We start from the raw sequence: 22,216 nt of genomic DNA, 5'->3' as shown, positions 1-22,216 counted from the left end.
GATATACTCCCATGCCTTACCTTTGATATATTTTATAATTCTAATGAATGATTCGCTATTGTCGGCTCCAAGCTCTTTTGAGATTAGTACTTATTCATAATGTCCGGATGGCTCAAGTGGTTAGAGCACTGCGCTGTCATAGCGGAAGGTTCAAATCTCACTGCTGGCAGAGGGATTTGTTATCGTGACTGGATGTCGGATACAAGTCGACTCAGCTGTGAATGAGTACCTGAGTCAAATCAGGGTAATAATCTCGGGCGAGCGCAATGCTGACCACATTGCCTCCTACAGTGTACTGTAGTGTATTGATACGGTCTTAAATGAAGTGCTCTAACATACTTCAAGGCCCTTATCCAATACGGATTGTTGCGCCAACGATTATTATTATTATTACTTATTGATAAGTTGGAATTTTAATGCTGAGACAATGACTCCCCTATTACCTGAGAATTGAGAATTCGCTTAAAGTATTCCCTGTTGCGGCAAGCGGGATGACTAAAAGGGATAGGGATTTATGGGTTAAAATTTTGTTGCTCTCGTCAACTGTTTTTGGTTGGATTCTAAAGTGTGCGAGGTTCCCTATGATGCTCCCAAGCACCAACTTCAATAGGAATTCTAGCATGCTGGGGTCAAGCGAGGTAAGATGATGGGAGTGAAATGCTCTGTACAGGAGGGGCATTCCAGAGAAACTAATATTTCATCACAACGATATATAATAGCGCAAAATATCACGGATTGCATCGAGGTCAAATTTCGAAATAAAATTCAGAGCAAAGTCCGATAAGGTCGCATTCTGTCGTCGATATTATTCCTTCTTGTTATCGGTGACGTCCATCCTTGCTTTATACGGAATAAGTCTAGGGCTTCAATGGACTATGACATTTTTCCTCAATCACCTCGAAAACGCTGAAGACATCCGCTTCCCCTCTTATTCAGTCTTGACCAAAAGAAGGAGAGTGTGGTCATTGGTTTACTGTGGCCTGACAGTCTCCAATAAAAAACTGCGTCGGCATACAGGCCAGGTAGATGTGTTGGTTAAACAGTAAATAGGTCATGCTTTAACAAAGGGTGACAACTCCATTGCTGGTTATGCTATACAACGGTACCCACTATCCCAAATTAATCAACGATTCGGTCCTCCTAGAAATAAATGGCGAAGCGCCGTAAGGGAGTGTAGGCTTTTCGGAAAGACCCAGAGAGAGTAAAAGTGCATTTCGGTGAACCGGCAACGATGGCACATAGGTGTTTCCGACCCGCTCTGTTGCATTTAGCCAATCATGGCAACCATATATGTGAATATGCTTTAGCTGCCAAAAAAATGGCTGAATCAAATTCAACTCAAATTCTTCAACTCATGATCCGAGGTAAATTCTGTCTATAATGCATTTGTAAATACTGAATCCCCAGTTATTTATTTTTTGACCAAGATTCGACTTTTAAATTGTGTTTCTATCGTGACCCCTGTTAGATTTGTGCTGCTCCGTAGTAAATTATTGTTAATCAACAAAAAGCGCCACACAATGAGGTACTGACTCAAGCCACACTTTTTCCAATATGAATTTCGTTTCGATCAACACTTTGCCCAATATCATATTGGATTTGTCCCTCATTGTTTTTCTCAATCCGATCTTAATTCTGGTAACCGGGGCTTGCACCCAACACTCTGCAGCAATTTTTTTAATCGGGTTATTGAAACGGATAGGACACCATCTGGTCAGCAAGAGCGAAGCGAAAGACAGATCGACGGATTATTCAAATTATCGTTCAATTCATGCGAGAAATCGACGTGTTGGAATCTCTTTAGCTACGCAATTAGAAGCATTCAAGAGATAATCAGTCTTCGTGTTCATTATCCAGTTTCAAAATAAAACAAGAGAAATGATATACAATTTGTCTATATTTTCTATAATATAAAGTTATTTGATAACAATTTTAAAATAAAAAATATGGAGAGAAGTTTCTGTAAAAATATATATCTATCTGGGTCCACGAAAAAAAGTTATATATAAATTGCATAAGTAGCCTAAACTTAAATCTTACATTCATTATTGGAAAACAAACACTAACTGCAACGTCGACGATCAGAAAAACAAATACAGTGGAAAGAAACGAGAGATGACTACAACACGTCTTGTTAGTAATGACAGCAATACAGAACACGACACAATCAAACTATGAATGCTCCTCAAGGTAAAGATATAAGACTCCTTCTTTCTCTTCTTTAAAACCAAAACGATCTCGTGAATCCTCAGAGATTGATTTTCCAGGTATGTTTCATAATATTTTATTATATTAAGATGTAGTGTATAAAAATGTCTGCTTTCTTTAAATATTGTTCTTTTAAATTTAATTTATATATCACCTAAAATTATTTCGTTTGAAAAACATAAGATGAAGCCATTCCAGCTATTTTGCTATCTATTCGTTCATGTCGAAGTCCTTCTCCCAACTTTCGTCGGATGTGGATGATGAGATTTCGTCCTTGTTGAAGTGATCCTTGTCGACTTTAAGTGAACTCTCTTTTTTTGACTGATTCTGTTTCGTGGGTTTTGCATTGGCCGGTTTGTTGTCGGTTTGCTTGACTGAAGTGTTCTTTTGTTGCGTTTGTTGTTTCTTTTTTGAGTCGACTGCCGGTTGCTTGCCGTTATTCTTGTCTGATTTCTTGTTTTGTTGTGGCTTCTTTTCAGGTGATGATTTTGGCGTTGGTTTCTGTGGAACATGTCATGTTAAAGAAAACAAAACATTTCTTTCTTTTCAAAATCTTACCTTGGGTTCTTCAATGGCAGTAGGGTCATTCAAAATGATACTTTTCCGTTTCTCACGCTCTTGAATTTCTTGCTCATATTGTTCTAGTAGCCTGGTCTGCTCTTCTTCAGTAAGTTCAACATTGGATGGAATTTCTTCTGCGTCCCAATTTATATCGTCTTCAGATAACTCTTTGTCCAATGACTTTGAATGTTCCTTCTCAGGTGAATCGGTTTTCTCTTCTTTGTCATTTTCGCTACAGGCAAGTTTCGGTTGTTCCGTTTGAACTATATTTTTGCGGGGAGAAACTGGGGTAGTAGAGTCTATTTCAATCTTGGCCTTCCGTTCAGCGATTTCAGCGTTGGCCAAAGCATCTTCCAGAAGAGCACGTTTGAATAGGTACCTAGATTTGCAAATGAAAAACGAAGCTAGAAAACTTGTTACTTGTATTTCTTCAAAACTACCTTTGCCAAAACTCCATGTGTGGCAGTTTTTCCGGGACCAGAGTCACATATTTTTCATTCAAAATTTCGCTACTAGCCAGATGTCGCGCAAGACGATTTTGCGTGAATTGATCCTGATCTACTACCTCCATCCACATTTTGTATTTTTCGATTAGCTCATCCTTAGGCGCTTCCAAGTAAGTCTTATCGTTCTTTTGTAGGTCAGCTAAATGCTTCTGAAACCCAGTCAAGGTTACAGTTCCGTCATGAGTTATAAGAACTGCCTCGGTTTCATCGTCTTCCAATGAAGGAATTAATGCCTCGGTCACTTGACCGAAAAAGGTGCTAATACTTTTCTTCACTGTCCCAACCGTGGAATCTTCCTCGTCAAACTAGTAAAAGAAATACACATTTTATTAGCTTGATTTTCAAAATGTTTCAACAGGGTGTGATAGTGAGACTGGAATTTTTTCGACTAAATGTGCTGCATAAGTTCCGGAAAAAACTATAATTCTATTTCGTTAATATATAACTCAAGCAAATAAACAAAATATATGGTGCCGCGAAGCTGAATCCCTTGAATTGCGAATGATGAAATTGTGGAAAAAATCAGGAATGCGACTCGTGACGACAATTTGGGGTGAAATTTTGGCGATGTTTCCGCAAATCCCCAGACGTTTGCTGTACAAACCAATCACAGAATCCAGACATGAGAAACTGTCTGAGATGGGTCGTAAATCAGCGAACAGAACAACACAAATTGAATCGAGTCCTGATCTCCAAAGAATTTTTGGAGCGCTACAATTTCGAAAGCGATTATTTTCTCCACTCCGCTCCTTGTATTGCCCACTATATGCCTGAAACCAAAAGACAGTATCAGTAGTGGCTCACACCTTTTTACCCTTCGCCAAAAAAAAATCAAAACCAGTATTTCATTCAAAAACAAGTTGGAATACCGGAAGCTGGACGCTGGATTGGTTAGGTGGGTTAGGAAGCTGGCAAGATACTTTTTCGAGGCGGGAATCGAAAGGCATGGCGACTATGTTAAAAATTAACTTATATACAATAGTACAAGGCGGTTACTCTTCAAAGCTCTGATCAGCTATTCAAATAGGAAAAGTACGATGACCTTTCAGACTGGCAACCTTGATTTGGTTGGAATTCATCTTCTGCTCGACTTTACCTGCACCCTTCCCCAAGTCCAGTGTCATTTGGCCAAGTGGTAAGAGAAGAAGCAGATGTTATTAACGTAATCGTGGAGTTTGCGGAAAGATATCATGGTTTATGGAAAGTGTCACGGATTTTCTTTTTCGCAACCACCAACACTATGCTAACAACATTTGCTTCTTATCTTCCCAATTGGCCAGGTGGATTCCGCTTAGGACTTCGAATTCTACCGAGACTTGACTCATGCAGCACTTGACAGGAACATATGGCGTGCTCTGATAATAGCTATTCATTTTTCCAGAATACCCTCCATGGAGAGTGCTCCAAATACAATTCCTGTTGACACTTTTAAAAACTTTTTCGATATTGAGTCGATAGGGTCAGTGCAGGAGGATCCAGAGCGGAATTCACCAACATAGGGGAGCGTGCATGCATAAGTTGGCAATTAAAAATGCCTTAATTCTTATAGCGCAGGTATCTACATACAACCCAAAATTACCATCGTGTGGCACTCCTTACCTGATAGAAGTTGTCTCTTTTGTTTAGCTTTTACATCTATTACAGAGACTCTATCCACCTTTCAGTATAACAGCTTGTAAATTGAATGCGGTGTTGAGTATATCGATTTCTGTAATCTTAACACGTTGGGAAACCGAAAGCTCGACACTTCAGGTATGAAAAATTTTGTGTATTTCTTTTATAAAGCCATTTGGGTGTGCATTTATCCCATTAGAATCTAGCACGTAATATATGCATATATTATGTGAGAATAACGACTTTCAAAGTCTTAAATTTGCACAGAAACGGCAAATTTGATCTGTTATAATTTTGTTAGTAAGAGTGCGATTTCCACCAAACTTGGCAGCATCATGCTCTATACTATAGCCTACATTTCTGATTCTTGGATGAATTATAGTAAAATACTATTATTAACTTTTTTTGAACAGATATTTCGGAGCCTAGGCACCATATAGTTACAGCCTCCTGATTTTTTTTTAGCCTTTTCGGTTGGGTAGTTTCTGAGAATGGATCAGTTAACGAAATGATCAATTTCGACCCCCCGCACTCCCCACCTTTTTAGCGATAGTCAAAACTAGACCCGGATTTGGAAAGTACTAACCAAAACCTTTCATTTGATACCCTCACATGACTATATTTGGTGAAAAAAAATGTACACCCTCCTTTTGCATGTATCCCCCTTAAATTCGACGTAGAAGAATGAAACTCACTGTATGTGTGAGCGTTAACAGTTTCCACCGATTTTAATAAGGTTTTGTTTCACGCAAAACCTTAAAAATGGAATTGGATTGGCAAAAACCACTTTGTGTTACATTTTGTGAGATGAAGTTATAATTTCCATCGCTAAATCCGATCCAGCATTCATAAAAGGAGTCATTACTAGAGGCGAGACGTAAGTTGACACGAAATCCAGACATCAGGCGGGTTATCGGTTGGATTTTTACCAGAAGGTTAGACAACACGGAGTATTATTTAGCGCTATTATGAGACTATGAGTGATTTTTGCGCCGCGATAACGGGCCGTCCGTCATACAAATATTATTCGCGACCAACTCGAAATGAATTCCATCCAACAGCCATCAAATTCACCTGATCTTGCTCACTGCGATTACTCTTTGATAAATATAACAAACACCGACTATTAATTTTTTTTTCGATATATAATCGATGCTATATTGCAGGGTTATTCAACTTTTTGAATAAATTCTGGGCACTTTTTGATCAAGCTAGTATGATTGCGCCAGAATAAGACATCTTTTGTCAACTATGCTATAGAACAAAACGTATGTCCCCATTAAAAACAAATAGTCGGTGGCTCCAAAACCGAACATGTAGAAAAATTGAGGAAATATTTCTGTAAGCTTATTGGGAAGTCATAATAACACATGAACTGAAAAAGGAAAAAACCATAGTCACATCCGGCCCAAATCTCACAATCGTTTTAATATAATCATATCTTACTGATGGCAGAGGGATTTTGTGTCTCGGATACCAGTCGACTCAACGGTGAATGAGTACCTGAGTCAAATCAGTACAATACTACCGGGCGAGCGCAATGCTGACCGCATTGCCTCCTACTGTTGTGTTGTAGTGCATTGTTACGGTCTTCAATAGAGTGCTCTAACACGTTTTAATGCTCTGATCCAATTGGATTGCCGTACCAACAATTATTATTATTATTATGCTGGTGAAGGGATAGCGAATTCATTTAGTGCACTTACTTTGTTTTCGCCAGAGAGATACGATTTTAGCACCAACTTCACACGTTACAAGCGGACAACTTCAAATCACCAGAAGGTGCAGAGTTTTGTCTTGGTCACAGATTCGATATGGAAATTACCAATTATATGTTTGGCATGCGGCTTATGATGATCTTTATAGATGGCTTGGATCCAACACTTGTCTAAAACAAATTCCATTCGAATACGACAGCATAACAATTTCGTAACCATTCCATCCACCGCATCATTTGGTAGCCATAAAAGGGGATTGGGTGCCATACGAAGAGAGGAGGGCAATGAATCCCCTAGGCAAACTATAATTGGATTTTGCTGGCTTATTTTGAATTAAAAAATATTTTTGGCTGCGTACAACTCGGACGTGCAAAGTGCCCACAGAAGATGAAGTCTTTGGGCGTGTCTCAATTCCAGCTCAAGTGCTCGGCAGGCAGAGGCCAGAAAAAATTCGCAAAAAAAAATCGTCCGGTCGGGAGCAAATTATTTTTTTTAAGCATCAAACAGTATATATATATTTTTTAATTTATTTTCAATATTAGAAAGAGAACGTCGCAAGAGAAGGCGAAGAGCTTTTTTCATCCACTCTCTGCAGCCCTCGTTTCTCTTGAGAGACGGTTGTCCTTGCAGAGTGCTTCGCTTCGTCATAGGATGTTCACGAAAAATGACAGACAACGGAGGTAGACCCCTCAATAACTGCCGTCAGTACGAGTGCCACCGTTTTAGCGAAGGAAGGAGTTAGGCTAGCGTCATGCGATTTAACTATGACCGTTGTGGTTTCAAAGACCTCCAAAAGTACACAGGTCTTCTTGGTATATGCCAGGCAAATCCAGGTCCACGCTGGGTGGCGCGTGACCCGTTGTTAGCGAGGTGTCACGTGACACGACAAACCAGATGGTTCGGCTGCAGCAGACGGTGGCAGCGCCAATAGATTCTAGATCGATATCCCCTTCCACACATCCACGACTTTGTGCCGTATTTTCTCCACCTTGGGCTTAATGGAGGCATATTATCAAACTCCTGTAGCTCCCGAAAACATTCCGATAACGGCAATATGTAAACTTTCGGACTTTTCGAGTTCACTAGATTGACTTTTCGATTGTGCGCCGCAAACCTTTCAGAGATCCATCTGCTCTGTGCTATGAAACCTCCTTCTCCATTTAGAGCATCTTGACTCCATTTTTCAATGTATCCTTGAGGCCGGTCTGAGAGAAATGCAAATTCTTGGAGATGATTCCTCAGCCACCGGTTAATCAGGTGGCAGACATCCAAACAGACCCAGTCAAAGTGCAAGTGATTTAGAGCTTCCCGTTTTCGAAAGCAGTTACGTATCTGAGAATGTTCTTTGGTATTTTAAGCTTCTAGGATCGTTTCTTGCCTAATACCGCCAAACATCAATCGATTCTTAACGCTTACCAATCTGTGCCGAAGACCGAAGACCCCCGCCTGATTGCTGCATGGCCCCAGAGGCTGTCCAGTTGTTTGAGACCACCAACCAACAACAGACCACCGAACATCAACGGAACTATAGCACCTAAGATCGTGAATTATGAGCCGCGTACCTCTCCGATATTACGTTGAACACGGGAATTCAAATCACCCGCCCCGACTAAATCGTCACCTTTACTCTAGTGGATTTTCAAATTCAATTCTCCCTAGAGAGCTTGTTTCTCCTTTGCATCAGAAAGCTCCGTTGGTGTGTAAAATATACTGTTGCGGCGCTCCTCATTCTGTGTTGAAATCTCGCAATCAAAATCCGATTTGAAACCGGTTCCCTCAATATTACAAGTGGAACAATACTGTCCACTATGTTACTTCAATGCAATTTTACCTAAGGTCGTAGAAAGCGAGCAATTTCGTCATTCTCAAAACTATTGTCGAGAAGCATAAAGATAGGGGGCAATAACCTCGCTTTTATGCCAGATATGGATTACATTTCATTACTAAAAATATCGAATTTTGCGTAAATGCCTATACCATTTAGCCATATTTTGCGACAAGCAAAACTAATTTGAGTGAACAACAAGAGAAAACGAAATGGGAGTCATTTAAGACTAACAGCAAGATAAGTGCCAATCTGATGTCCAGTAACTGGGAAAATTGTGCACTTGAGTGTATAGCACGACATAGCAGCAGTCTGAAGTTCCGGAGCTGAAAGGGCTCTTTTTCGCATTCCAAAGAACACATTCCACTAAAATAGAACTAAGGGCCCTCATTATTGCATGGTTATTATGCGCTTTAGTAGTTAAATATTGTAATACGAAGGATCGCGAGGAAATGTTCTGTTGTCAGAAAATAGTAACGTATATCGAAAGCAAAATATTCATGGTAGTAAGGCATGATTACGTCTTTTCAAAAGAAGGAAATCCAGAAAAAAAGATAGCTTAATACGAAGGAATAGCTGGCTTTTTAAAATAAAAGTACAAACGATAGATATCAAATTACTAAATGAGAAGTTGTTGCAAATACCGGGGACTAATTGCATTGCATGAGGCAGCCATTCCTGCTATGGTATCGAATATACAATTCGAAGCGTTTGGTGGGGCATTTTATGTGAACTAATTTGAACATAACATCGACTTCTATGATAACACCGTCAATTGATGGATATAGCCCAAGTTTCATTAAAGTTACTGTATTTCTCCACCACCACGTTCTATTTTCTATTCCCACATTCAAAATGTTTATTTTATTTTTCAGCTCTTAATCAGCTCGAGCACTTTTGCGATCTTTTCTAGCATCGTTTCGTTGCAATAATAAAATGCGTTATTGACAGAGTCACCTTAAGAACTAGTTTATATGAAATACCCATTTCCAACAAAACAAAAACTTAGCAAAAATGTATGGGTCGTTTATTTGTGTGTTGTATGCAAGGCTGTTGAGAGAAAATCTGGACTCAAGGGTAAAAATTATGCGGACAAATTGGGTCCGGGAGGAGAAAATTATACCAATCTGAGGAGAAAATTATTCAGCTACCTTTATTATCCTTTTTTGTGAAAAAAATTAACTCCGGGCCCGTGGTAAAGCCCCTCTCCGCCCCCCTCTCGCAAGGCCTGATTGAATGTGTGTGAGCTGTCGCCGATGATTTCGACTCTCGCCATTACGCAGCGCCACATGAAGAATTCCATATAGCCAAAAGAATAGAGAAAATAAAATCTGAAAACTTTCCCCTGGATTTTTGACTTAGAAATTCAATCAACAGGCGTATTTCCAATCGCAGTCTATGATTGCTGCCTCAGTATACTGTGGCGGAGCAAGCTATTTGTATGACGAAATCACTTAATTGTAAACGTTCTGGAAAGATTCGGTTGGCCATGCCTTCGAAAACAGAAATAGTTACAATAAACAACTGTTGAATTTGCATTAGAGCGTGGAAAAACGAAAGTGGACGATGACTTGAACTGGCTTTGTGCAGCCATCAAAAGGTGTAGTTCATGGGTTTTCTTGGCGCCAGGTGCCAGGCGAGTATATGGCCGTCCGACCAGCCAAGCGGACAAGTGAGTCCCCGACTAGGAAGTGAAACGCAACATTTGATGGCGAAGTACTCCTTCTACTGAGCGTAGTCTCTCTGAGGTTGAGCATGCTTAATGGATTTTCAGCACTATATCAACACTGTTTCCTATCTTTTCTAAGGTGCGTCCATTATCACTGCAGAAGCTCGCAACTGCGAGGAAAGAGTTCGGAGAACTTCTTAATGGGAATATTCGTAGACCTTCAGGTCACTAAAACCCAATGACGAATGGAGACCTTATGACGATTACAGACGATTCCATACCGACACCCCATTCCACTCATCCACGACTTTGCGCATTCTATATCAGACTGCCATATATTCTCTTTGGATTTAGTGAAAGCGTTACATCAAAACCTCAAATGCACACCTTTCGGACTCTTCGTGTTAACTAGGATGACTTTTTAACCCTGCAATGTGACGCTTCCGCTTTCACTTTTGTTTCGTTTATTTCAAGTCTTCCTCTGAGTCTGAACATGTCAACCATCTCGAGTGCGTTGTAAGGTCTCCTTAACCCCGGTCCCAGAGAAATGCAAATTCTTGCAGGTGATTCCTCAACCACCCAACCAACCGAACCCAGTCAACGTGCAAGTGATTTAGAGCACCCCGCTTCTGAAAACCGTCAAGAATCTGAGAAGGTTCTTGGGCATGTTAAACTTCTATCAATCTTTCTTACCTAACGCTGCCAAGCATCAAAGGATCCTTAAGAGTTACCTGTCTGAGCCGAAGACTAAAGGTTCTCGCCTGATTGACTGATTCCCAACCCAAAGGCTTTCCAGGCGTTTGAGGCCACGAAGCAACCACTGGTGGAAGCTACATTTCTGCCCTTGAAAATATGCACCCCCAACCCTATTTGTTGATGCCTCAGACATCGCCGTAGGTACTGCCCTTCAGTAAAATATATATATGGTTGCTATTTACTCCTTGCTGGAGTATATCGCGTCAACCACACCTAAGCGCCATTGCTTGCGGTTACCTTAAATGCGCACTCCTTCTATACTCTCTACTCTTCTGCGCCAAGTGTCCTTGAAGCGACTCACATGTTGGTCATCTTGAAAGAATGGATCCTAATACATGGCGCAACCAGCAATGTAATTGTCGCTCTACCTTAATGTGTGGTCATCACAGTGCGTACAAGTGCTGCGCCTGCGCGTCGATCAATTTCTTTGTTTTTGATAGTATCCGGCCAGTGTACTCCGATGATACGACACAGATAGGTGTTCACGAAGGCTTGGAGCTTTTGAGTAACAGTGGTGCCCTGTGAGTTGCGACCTACGAATGTACTCGGTCATCCTTGCGTGTCGTAAGGGATAGGAATTTGTGGACTAGCAACCTGCAAAATTTGAAACTTTATTATTCCGATAGGGACTGACTTCATGACTACCATCTGTGGTTATTGAAGCAGCTTATGATTGGTTTTTCGAATGTACCCACGCTCCTCGAGGCTGCCCAGAATGTTCGCTTTCTCCAACTCGAGCGGAAACTCCAATATAAGCTGATTATTCTGGGCCTAAGCGAAGTTAGATGGTGGAACTCCGGAGGGTACTCCTCTACCTTTTACCACACTACTGGCAATGTGCTTTTATACTCTGGAAAACCAAGCGGCGGCAGACGCAAATCCGGTGTCAGTGAGAGATAGTTTCGGATAGACTTCTGACTGCAAAATTCGAGTCCAGGTTAAGAAGCATCACAATTGTACATTGCACCAACGGCGATTTCCGACATAATGGAGAAGGATGCTTTCTACGAGCTATTACACGCAGTTCAGGGGAGGTTTCCTAAAAATGACATTGTGATCATAATGGGGAATTTGAATGCCAAGTTGGGGTCTGACAAACCCTCTACCGGACATGTGAAACACGGTCTTAGCGACCGTATCGCCGATCCTGCTCAATGGAGCTACAGAATCTAGACCGTAATTAACCGCCTACCTCGCAATCAAATATTTACTTTATTCCCTTGTCCGTGTAATATTAATCACTCATTTTTGCTTTGCAACAAAATTCCGACAAAGTGTCCCCTCGCTAACTTCGCCACCTGAGTTTTATTAACCACTCCGACATTCAACACGTGTCTGGAAAAAAGAATGTAGTTTTTGGCGTTTGGTGACGTGTTGGAGAAGTCAAGATCTCCGCCACCGTCGATTTTCCGACAATTGCAAAACGACGACGTAGTTCTTCAGAGCTCTAAGTCCAACTACATATCTAGAGAGTTTCCTATCTTCAGCTCAACATTCCAGCCGATTTCCGCGCACACAGGTAACCGGACAACAAATCGTGAGGAAAAAGGTAGGTGTGTTCCCCCGATCCATTAAATTCTTCGCCACAATCCATCTCGACGTAATTGGCTCTTTGCGAAACATACACTGTTTCAAGAATTGCCTCACAATTAGAAATATGTTCACGCGGTGGCATGAGCAGACACTTTTGGAAGACATTTCTGCACAATCTTGTTCCGAGACTGGATTCCACGTTTCCGTATGCTGACAGCTATCACCATCGATCAGGGAATGCAGTTCACGAACAATTTACTGAAAATCCCGCGGAGCTGGTATACGGGACGAGTCCTCAGGGACCCTGCATTCGACGTTAGGAGCCTTAACGCCACCGGGTGTAACATCTGGTCAAGGACGCAGTGCGCAGTGCTGAAGTCATCAACGTTTACCATACACACGAAAAAGTGCCCAGGGATCTCGACTCCTGCGCACACAATCTAATTGGGACAGACGCCCACCTTATAAGGACTCTTTCGTGGTCCTTGAGTACCCTGGCCCGGCTAAAGCCTATCCATCCCGAAAAAACGCAACCAGGAACAGAGGCTCGCGACATGTGCATTTTGACTTGCAGCAGCCGAGCGGAGGGGCACCTTGTTCCTCACTGAAACCCCTTTGGTTTCAAGTGAGGGTGTAGTGCTATACCAGACATCCATGCCCCGCACACAAAGGTGAATAAAACCAATAGTCAATAAAAGGAGTTACTTCTCGTGATGGTAAATAGAATGAAATGATTAAAAAAAAAAACGACGGAGCGTGAATAAGAATCATTAAAGAATCGATGTAAATTCTGGGTAGAGAATAGAATTCTAGCTCAGTATTAACTTGGCATAGGCAAAGATGAACGGCATGATCCTTACTTGCATATAGTAATTTGCACCCATGGGTAAAGAGTTTCCCTCAAAAATGGGAGGAAGTTATCGATTAAAACGAACAAAACCTGAAATCATGTGCTTCACTTTAAATTTAGAAACAGGTGTTTATGAATCTTAGGCTAAAGCATGACGAATGTTTTCATATCTCCAATATTTATCCAGCTGGAATAAATTCTACCATTCGTCAAATTTGTTTTTATTATTTCTTGCCTTAACCTTCTGAAAGAGCTTTGACAAGTTTGCTAGGTATTGTATATGTTATTGGAAACTGATATCTCACCGCGTATTTACTATTGCTGGTTTGAATGCGGTGTTAAATACCGGGAGGAGCTTTTAGCAAATAATATTTTCCACTTGTCCTGCCACAAAAGTCCGGTAACATCGACATTCTCGCGCATTTATTTCCCTTATCAACTTCTGTGGAATTATCACGTTGCTAGAATAGTCCAGAGGAAATGAACATTTGCATGAAGTGGAACTGAGTAGCAGGTTCCAACTCAGAAATAACGACAAAAACACTGATTAGAGAATCGACAGTTGTCTAGCACTTATCAAAACCTGGAACATTATATAAGCAAGCTCCCGAGATACGTTGCATTCGCATTGCAGTTGTAGACCAGTGTCTGCGCTAATTTCAGGCCGTAAATAAAACCTTTATCCGCTTATCAGCCTCAATTTCGCAAGATAGCGGTAGGAAACGAGCCCGCTTATAATTTATACAGCCGTCAATTCGGCACACAATCACGAGATGACATCAGTCGAACGAACGCGGCTTGCACGTAGCCACTTTCCAAAACAATGAAAGGTAAACAGACTCGAACCCTGTTTGCACTCACCTTCAGCGTATTCTCGATCGCGGCCCCAACGTAAGACGCCTCAGTTTTTACAGCCGTCGACAGCTCGTCCAGATCTTTCTTGACCGCCTCGAAAACTGTCGATGTCTGTAAATATGACATGAACCAATTATGAGTGTTCTGGTCGACCTAGATTCACAAACAGAAGAATTAATTCTGAAATTTCTGCTGACCTTTGCTTTGGCCGAAGAATACCACGAACCCCACCAGCTGGCGCCGTTAGGAGCTTCTTCTCTGCTGTAAAATTATTATTAAACTCTTAATCAAGTCCTGCGACGGCTCAAATTATGAAAATATTCTGTCTGGGTGCTTGATTCCGCAAAAATATTTCCATGTTTTTTAGTGACACAAAAAACCTACCCTTCTGCCATATTTTTGGGCTTCACTTGGATTTTGTAAGTTCTGCGGAGCTTTTAGAGTCTTCTCTCAACTATTTTTTACTGGAGCTAGAAAACGACCAGCATTTTTTGTAGGCAGATATTAATTTCGCGAAACAAGGACCTCAATATCACAATCCTTTCACTTGAGCACGGATGTTTTCCTTTTACGCATTTGACAACGACACCGCCATATTGACTGGAATGTCAACGAATCAACCCATATGATCTGTGTCGGTCGACGCAACCTTCCACGGGCGTTCGGCCACTATTTATTTACTATAAATCTTCGTGTGTATTGTACATAACTCAACCGGTGTCGCAAGCCGTCATTAACAGGTGATTCTTTGTTTACATTTTCCCTTCAACGGAGTTTCATTCATGTTTTCTGCTTGCGGACAGAGTTCGAATGTACATTAGAAGTTATGATTACCGTTGATAAGTCAGTTGTGATGATTTGGAGCCATATCAATCGTCAAAAAATGTACACTTTTCAATTTTGTCTAATTTCGATAAATGCATGTTGAGTATCTAAAGAGTTTGCTTTACAAATTGTCCATACAATCCTCGTTTAAAACTCCCCAGAGAGATCGAGGGAAGAACAGGGAATATAACTGACATCGTAGACCTCCCCTCGGGCACCACCTTGTCGTGGTTGGGGAACCGGCAGTAGTTGATTACTACACGAATGGTGTCCAAAACATTTACGTAGAAGTTTAGTTTAATAGGGGGAGCCGTAGCTTCAAGCACTCAAGCTATGCACGGGAGCAGCAACTTCATCACAAAGGGGCGCGGAATTTAATTGTGCACCTTTTGGGTATGGACGAGGTAAATGAGTTGGTGTGTCGATGTATCGACGTCGTTTAGATGGTTTTCTTGTGTGTGTTTCTTCATCTTATCCCGGCAAGGAATGGATGTATCCGAAAGATTGATCTTGGATGCATTTATATATTTCCTCATCACTTCCTAAGAGGGTATGGATCTATTGTCGAGAAAGTTGCGCGTGTTTGCTTTCACCAACCTTTCCATAGAGGAATTTTAAAGCATCATTCGCTCACTGATTCCATTAAGATTCATTATTATTTATCCGAAGTAAATCGTTAAGGAGGCTCTGCCTTTGGTTCAAGCTGTGATGTAGGAAGAGATAAACGGCTGTACAATATCTGCTGCTATCACAGATGCCGCCATGTGCTCGCAACACATCGCAGCCACGTGTGCAGGACAATGCATTGCATCACATCCACGCGACTAACACAAGCCCTTATGCGCGGAATTTTGCTCGCGTAACTCCCGTCGCTGTCAAACATGTACAAGACTTCCATTTCCATAAAATTTCAAAGAATATACTAGGAGTTGGATCCCCTGTGTATAGTCTTCTTGACTCAGGCTTTTCTTCGCCCCATTGTACTATCCCCGGGAATCGCGTATTCAATGGCCTCCCACTTGCGACGTGCGAATGTAGGAAATATCTTCAAGGGAGAAAGAGTACGCAGATTCTTCGTTGGGGAAAACCTGACCGAGGTGTCTTCGTCTGAAATCTGAGGAGGCTGAGCAGCTGCATATGAAATGCATTGTCGTCTCCTGCTTACATTGGCTGCCTATAGCCGAAACCACCTCAATTTCTTTCATATGGTAGTATAAGGAGCAGTGTCCCATCAAAAGCTCTACTAAGGTTCTTAAAGGACAAAAAAATGCCGCTCTAGCAGTCTGGGTTCTTTCACAAGGATTTTTGCCTGCCGGCAAGAGTTCAAGTTTCTCCACTCGGTCCCGTAATTCCTTGCAATTTCAGAGCAGCCTTTACAATGGATGGTCTGATGTAAAAGCTCCACCATTGTGGATCCAGCCCCTCCAAGTTTCAACAGCAATTGCCGGCAAGTCCACAGCAATTGGCTTGATATATTGTTGCTATATACTGCTGATAACGTTGGACGACCTCCCCATTTTTGTCGCAAACATTCTTATGCTGCTTATGAATGGCATGTACCTTTGCCTGGAGTATGACCCTTATTTTTCCGAGGGGTCGAGCCAGTTCCATAATCTGATTTTCCGAGAAAGCTCCTACATTCAATCTAAAAAAACTCGTGGACATTTATCAACCATTCTTCTCTTTTAGTGATCACGACAGAGGATGTCTTTTCAAAGACGAATTTGCAAAACATATAATCGACCAATATCAGAGCCACTGGATGTTTGTCAATGAATTTCCAGATGGATACATGACCGTATGATTGGCCGCATTTCCACGTGCCAACGGTATCGAATCTATATGCGCCATTGAATGCTTTCCGTTTTACATCCAAATGAATCTGGGGTGGATTTAGTATAGCGTTGGGTGCTGCATTCGGCGTAATACCCATTGTTCCAGCAACAGTTAGGCAACCAAGCCTTTGTATCTGTGCCAGCTGCTTCCTGCTAAGTTTAGTCTATGGCACAAGACGATGCATAAATACATAACAAGTCGGGAAACCGGAAGCTGGACGCTTCAGGTACGAAAGGTTTTGTGTATTTCTTAGTACGTAGCACGTAATATATGCATATGTCCACTTTCGGGTGATATTGACATTGATAGTCTTCAATTTTCAAAGAAGCAACAACTTCGACGTATTATAAATTTGTTAGTAATAGTGCGATTTCCATCAAACTTGGTATCATCATGCTCTACATTATAGCCTATATCACTGCAGAATTTCGTGCCGCTAGGATAAATTTAAGGGGGGTTTCCAGCCAATTACAAAAAATTATAGTAATATACTATTATTAACTTTCTTTGAACAGATATCGGTATAAAAGGTATTTCGGAGCCAAGGCACCATATAGTGGCAGCCTCTTGATTTTTTTCAGATTTTTCGGTTTGGTAATTTCTGAGAATGGCCCCCTTAAAGAAATGATCACTTTCAACCCCACCCTCCCCCCCCCCCCTCCACCCCCACTCCCAAAGAAATGTCAAAACTAGGACCGGCTTCGAAAAGTACTAATTGAGACCTTTAATTTGATACCCCACATGACTATATTTGATGAAAAAAAATTTTGTGTTTACACAAAACCTTAAAAATGGGCTTTATTTTGGATGTATACAGCCAATGAATCCGTCGTGGTGAAAATCCTCAGGTCTTACGCATCGCAGTCCTACCGTTCGTGGATATGGCGCTTCCACGTCATCTTGGAGTCGAGATGTATTCCTAAATGTTGTTTGTACAAGCTGGTTTTCTGCCCATGTAAAGGTGGGTAGCAGGTAGTTGTCTGGGCGTAATTGGATGCCCCTTCGATGTTCATGAATGCGTTTAAGGCGTAGAAAGGAAATTAGAATGATCGGTGTGTGTAGGTGGGTTTCCCTGGTTTGAGAATAAATATCACCTTTATATCACGCCAGTAAACTTGAATATAGGCATATGCTAGCCATGTACAGTATATAACTGCAAATATGTAGACGCATTACATTCATCCCTTCTATTACTAACGCAGGAATTACGGCATCCGGACCCGCACACTTGTGTCTATGGAACGAGTTAAATGCCCATTTTACTCGCTCCAGTGATATTACTTTGCATGCCAGATTCCAGCCAGGGCTGTATGCACCTGTCGGCCCGAGATGAAATTTTGAATTCTGCTTGGGAAGTGCACTTGAAGCGAATGGTTTGCCGTTTCATCATCGCTTTCTGTGTAACTCCCGTTCTGTGAACGTCGATAATGTAGGTAACCCAGCGTCTAGTTACGTTCTTTGGCGCTTCAACATTTAGGCTGCCTCAAAATAGTTAGTCCCTGCGCAGAAGCGTCTCCATGATGATTATTTGGTCGATCTTATGCACTTCCTTAGAATTTTCTGTGCCTCTTCATACCGGTTCTAACCAACGGATGAATCAGATTTCGGGGCACGATTGAGGAGAATCTTTGTCGTTCTTCTCTATTTGCAAAACCCGAGTTTCTTGTTTTATCCTTTCTTCGAAAACTTCTTTGATGCCAGCTGTGATCATCTGGGTTGTTTTTTCAATTCCAGCAATAGATTCGATGCCCCTCCCAGAGATCTCATGCACCCAGTTTTGTTTTATACCTCCGCGAATTCCCAAATTGAGTATTTGGAGGTCCATGCTCACCACGCAATCAATGTGCTTGTGATCCTAGAGTGTGCTATCGTTTAACTTTCTTCACTCTCCGACAATAGCCACAATGTCACGGGATGCCACCGTGATCTCAATGACCTCTCGCCTTACCACATTGAAGAAAGTGGGTTTATTATTCCAATTGGGGATCTACAAATCGGTTCCTACCAAATACTCTAATGGTCTTGGTCCTCTTGCGTTGACGTTGGAACTTCCCCAGCATATGTGAGCATTGACATCACTTCATGCTATTACCCCATGCCTTTATTTTTTGACATTGGATAGCTTCGATGAATGTTGCACTCTGAACTTCTTCTGCATTATAGGGGAAACATGCAGAGCACTATTGAATTTCCTTATCTCTCTGTTGACTTCTTATGGTTAGTTTGGCCGTTCTGGTGCGGATATCACATTGGTCTTTTGAGACGATCATGCAGGAGTGGGGTCTATCAGTTCCATTGATATACAACAGGTCAGGTCAACAGAGATATATACAGATCTTGCAGCTATTGATCCGACGACTGAAAGTGCAGTCGCCGCTTTGCAATGTTGCAAGATAAACATGGATTTGAATTCTTCAAGTGGTAAGAAGCCACAAATTACATGCATTGTTGAAGGCATGCTTTAACTGTAAAGAAAAGATTGCATTTAGTGTCTTCGACGCAGCGAGTCATAAAGGGAAGTACGACAAATTTGGCCTGTCTGCTGTACTACTGCCTAAATTAACTCATAAGTGGAAGAGGAAGGCCCGGCAGAAGGAAATTTCAGGAACTAAGAAGGGGAACTGAAGGTTAAATCCTCTTGTCAGAACCCTCTCCTTCACCCTTACCAGGAAGTGGTGACATGGACGCTACTGGTCTAAAGCGGGCCACAGAGGAAGGTACTGCAGAAGAGGAAGCTCGTTGGGAACGAGGACATGAAGATATCTGCACCACCAGATGCGGTAATGTCCACCAAAATCGGACGCAAGGAAGCGGAGTTCGAGAATAGAGAACAAACTGATTACCCCAGTGGGATCCACACTGGACACACAGACTTTTCAATCAGTGGTAATGGACACAAAAAACGTAAGACCAACACATTTGTGGTGAGGGCCTTGCTGTGCTTCGCATTAGGGCCTACATCCACAGTTCCGGGGAAAGGTAATCAGAATAGCGCGGAAGATCTAAACGAACTTGGTTCCTCCCACAGAAACACGAACATAAAGGCCGAAAGCAGCTTCATCTTTGACCGCTGCCGTTTCCTCCGAGTCTGGTACAATGTCAAAGGGATGATTTACTATCTTCCGACAGTCATCATCATCATCATCAACGACGCAACAACCGGTATCCGGTCTAGGCCTGCCTTAATAAGGAACTCCAGACATCCCGGTTTTGCGCCGAGGTCCACCAATTCGATATCCCTAAAAGTTGTCTGGCGTCCTGACCTACGCCATCGCTCCATCTTAGGCAGGGTCTGCCTCGTCTTCTTTTTCTACCATAGATATTGCCCTTATAGACTTTCCGGGTGGAATCATCCTCATCCATACGGATTAAGTGACCCGCCCACCGTAACCTATTGAGCCGGATTTTATCCATAACCTGACGGTCATGGTATCGCTCATAGATTTCGTCATTGTGTAGGCTACGGAATCGTCCATCCTCATGCAGGGGGCCAAAAATTCTTCGGAGGATTCTTCTCTCGAACGCGGCCAAGAGTTCCCAATTTTTCTTGCTAAGAACTCGTTTCCGAGGAATACATGAGGACTGACAAGATCATAGTCTTGTACAGTAAGAGTTTTGACCCTATGGTGAGACGTTTCGAGCGGAACAGTTTTTGTAAGCTGAAATAGGCTCTGTTGGCTGACAACAACCGTGCGCGGATTTCGTCATCGTAGTTGTTATCGGTTGTGATTTTCGACCCTAGATAGGAGAAATTGTCAACGGTCTCAAAGTTGTATTCTCCTATTCTTATTCTTCTTCGTGTTTGACCAGTGCGGTTTGATGTTGTTAGTTGATTCGTCTTCGGTGCTGACGTTGCCACCATATATTTTGCCTTGCCTTCATTTATGTGCAGCCCAAGATCTCGCGCCGCCTGCTCGATCTGAATGAAGGCAGTTTGTACGTCTCGGGTGGTTCTTCCAGCAGGGGAAGATGGGACATAGAAGGAGAGGATACCGGACAGGATATTGAAAAAGGTGCTTAGAGCTTGATCATGCGTTGAGTTGCTTAATATAAGTACCCAGATGAAAAATGCTAAAACTGAGTTCAAACCGTCAAAGTTGGTTTTGCGGAAGTTGAACTTGGATTTACGCTCGGTTTTGGAGCTTGAACGAGGGAGCGGTTGCGCTCGGGGAGGTTGGAAAGGGAAAGTGCGGCCCAAGAAGCTTTTGGTGGTATAAAAATTCAGAACAGAGCAAGTGTTCATAAAAGAAGAAAGTGGAAGGGGGAAGTTGTTGGAAGGAATTCGAAGATTAGGATGATTAGGCCAGTGGAGGTTAAAATCTCCACAAAGGAAGAAAGGGAGAGAAAAGAGTTCAGACAAACTATCAAACAATTCTTCATACAGGAGAAAAAGGCAAGCAGAAGGGACGTATACACGAGATATAATGAACGGGAGGAAGTTGGGCGGGAGACAGGAAGAGCAACACAGCCAAAGGATCCCACCGCCGGTGGACTTACGAGACGCATCCCGTACCATGGGGTACCCTTCGGGGAGCTCGGAGTTTAATATGGCATTGTCCAGCAAACTTTCGGAGATACAGATGGTGTGGTTGTCCTGAGATATTGATGTCTGATGCGTTGTCCTAGTGAAAAAAAGGACATCTTGCAGTTCGCCTCGCTTTTTCCTTTAATGACTTCTTGTATATATACTGTTCACTCCTTTGTGAGGTATAATGCATCCACACAGTCAAGTTTCTGTTCTTCAGTTTCATTATATCACACTTAATGCTGGCGGTTTCTTCAACTTTCTTATTTGTCCCCCATTGTTGTGCTTCAAACCTTTAATTTTTCCGATTTCGACGATTATGGTCGCTTTCAAACTATAAATTGTCTCCAACATCTCAATATTTAGCCTTCAGGTGTCGAGTCCTTTTTTTTGTGTTCACATTCCCGATATTAAACGTGCTGATTTGTTTTCATGTGAAAATCGTTGGAAATAATTCTTTGGATGGTGCTTTATGAGATCTCTGCGACTCTTTCAAACAGATGATTGATGATAAATTTGTTTTTTTTTTCTTTTTTCGTGCGTTCTTTCCAAATGCTTTTTTTCTTAATCAATATAACTTTATTCAGTGGGGAACATTGGAAGAGGAAGTCGATTGCAGCTTTTCCAAGGTTTAATAGATGATTATTTGGTCGTAGCTGAAATGTGCATTGTGTTTTCCAACTTACTGAATACTTCTTTTGTGAATTCATTATTTTAGGGTGGTAATCTCCGTAGAATATTCCCTGATTTTCATATACATAACTCGGAGCCTCCCTCCGCGGCGTAAACGGAAATATTCAAATTCAAACACCTTTAACATGGATGCGCTCCATGGGATGCACTTTACACATAGGTTTTATTTTTAGCACAGTTCAGTATAACACATTTGTATAACACTGTGCCCAACAGCTGATTCAGGAAAAGTACATGAAAAA

The 22,216-nt window shown here is 41.8% G+C and overlaps 1 protein-coding gene across 1 annotated transcript; it reads right to left on the bottom strand.

The window, feature by feature from the left end:
- Positions 1–2,268: 2,268 nt before the first annotated feature.
- LOC119655159 (BSD domain-containing protein 1-A-like) lies at positions 2,269–14,716 on the bottom strand. The gene is made up of 6 exons (XM_038060907.1): positions 14,480–14,716; positions 14,293–14,356; positions 14,102–14,206; positions 3,210–3,580; positions 2,767–3,148; positions 2,269–2,709 (listed from the first exon to the last, which is right to left on the bottom strand). Exons 1-6 carry the CDS (start codon positions 14,488–14,490, stop codon positions 2,419–2,421), a joined length of 1,224 nt encoding a protein of 407 aa, XP_037916835.1. The 5' UTR covers positions 14,491–14,716; the 3' UTR covers positions 2,269–2,418.
- Positions 14,717–22,216: the final 7,500 nt, after the last annotated feature.

The sequence above is a fragment of the Hermetia illucens genome, chromosome 4 (genome assembly GCF_905115235.1).
Source record: "Hermetia illucens chromosome 4, iHerIll2.2.curated.20191125, whole genome shotgun sequence".
In the NCBI taxonomy this organism is placed as follows: domain Eukaryota; kingdom Metazoa; phylum Arthropoda; class Insecta; order Diptera; family Stratiomyidae; genus Hermetia; species Hermetia illucens.
The sequence above is the reverse complement of the archived record's forward strand: the minus strand, read 5'-3'. Positions and strand labels throughout refer to the sequence as shown.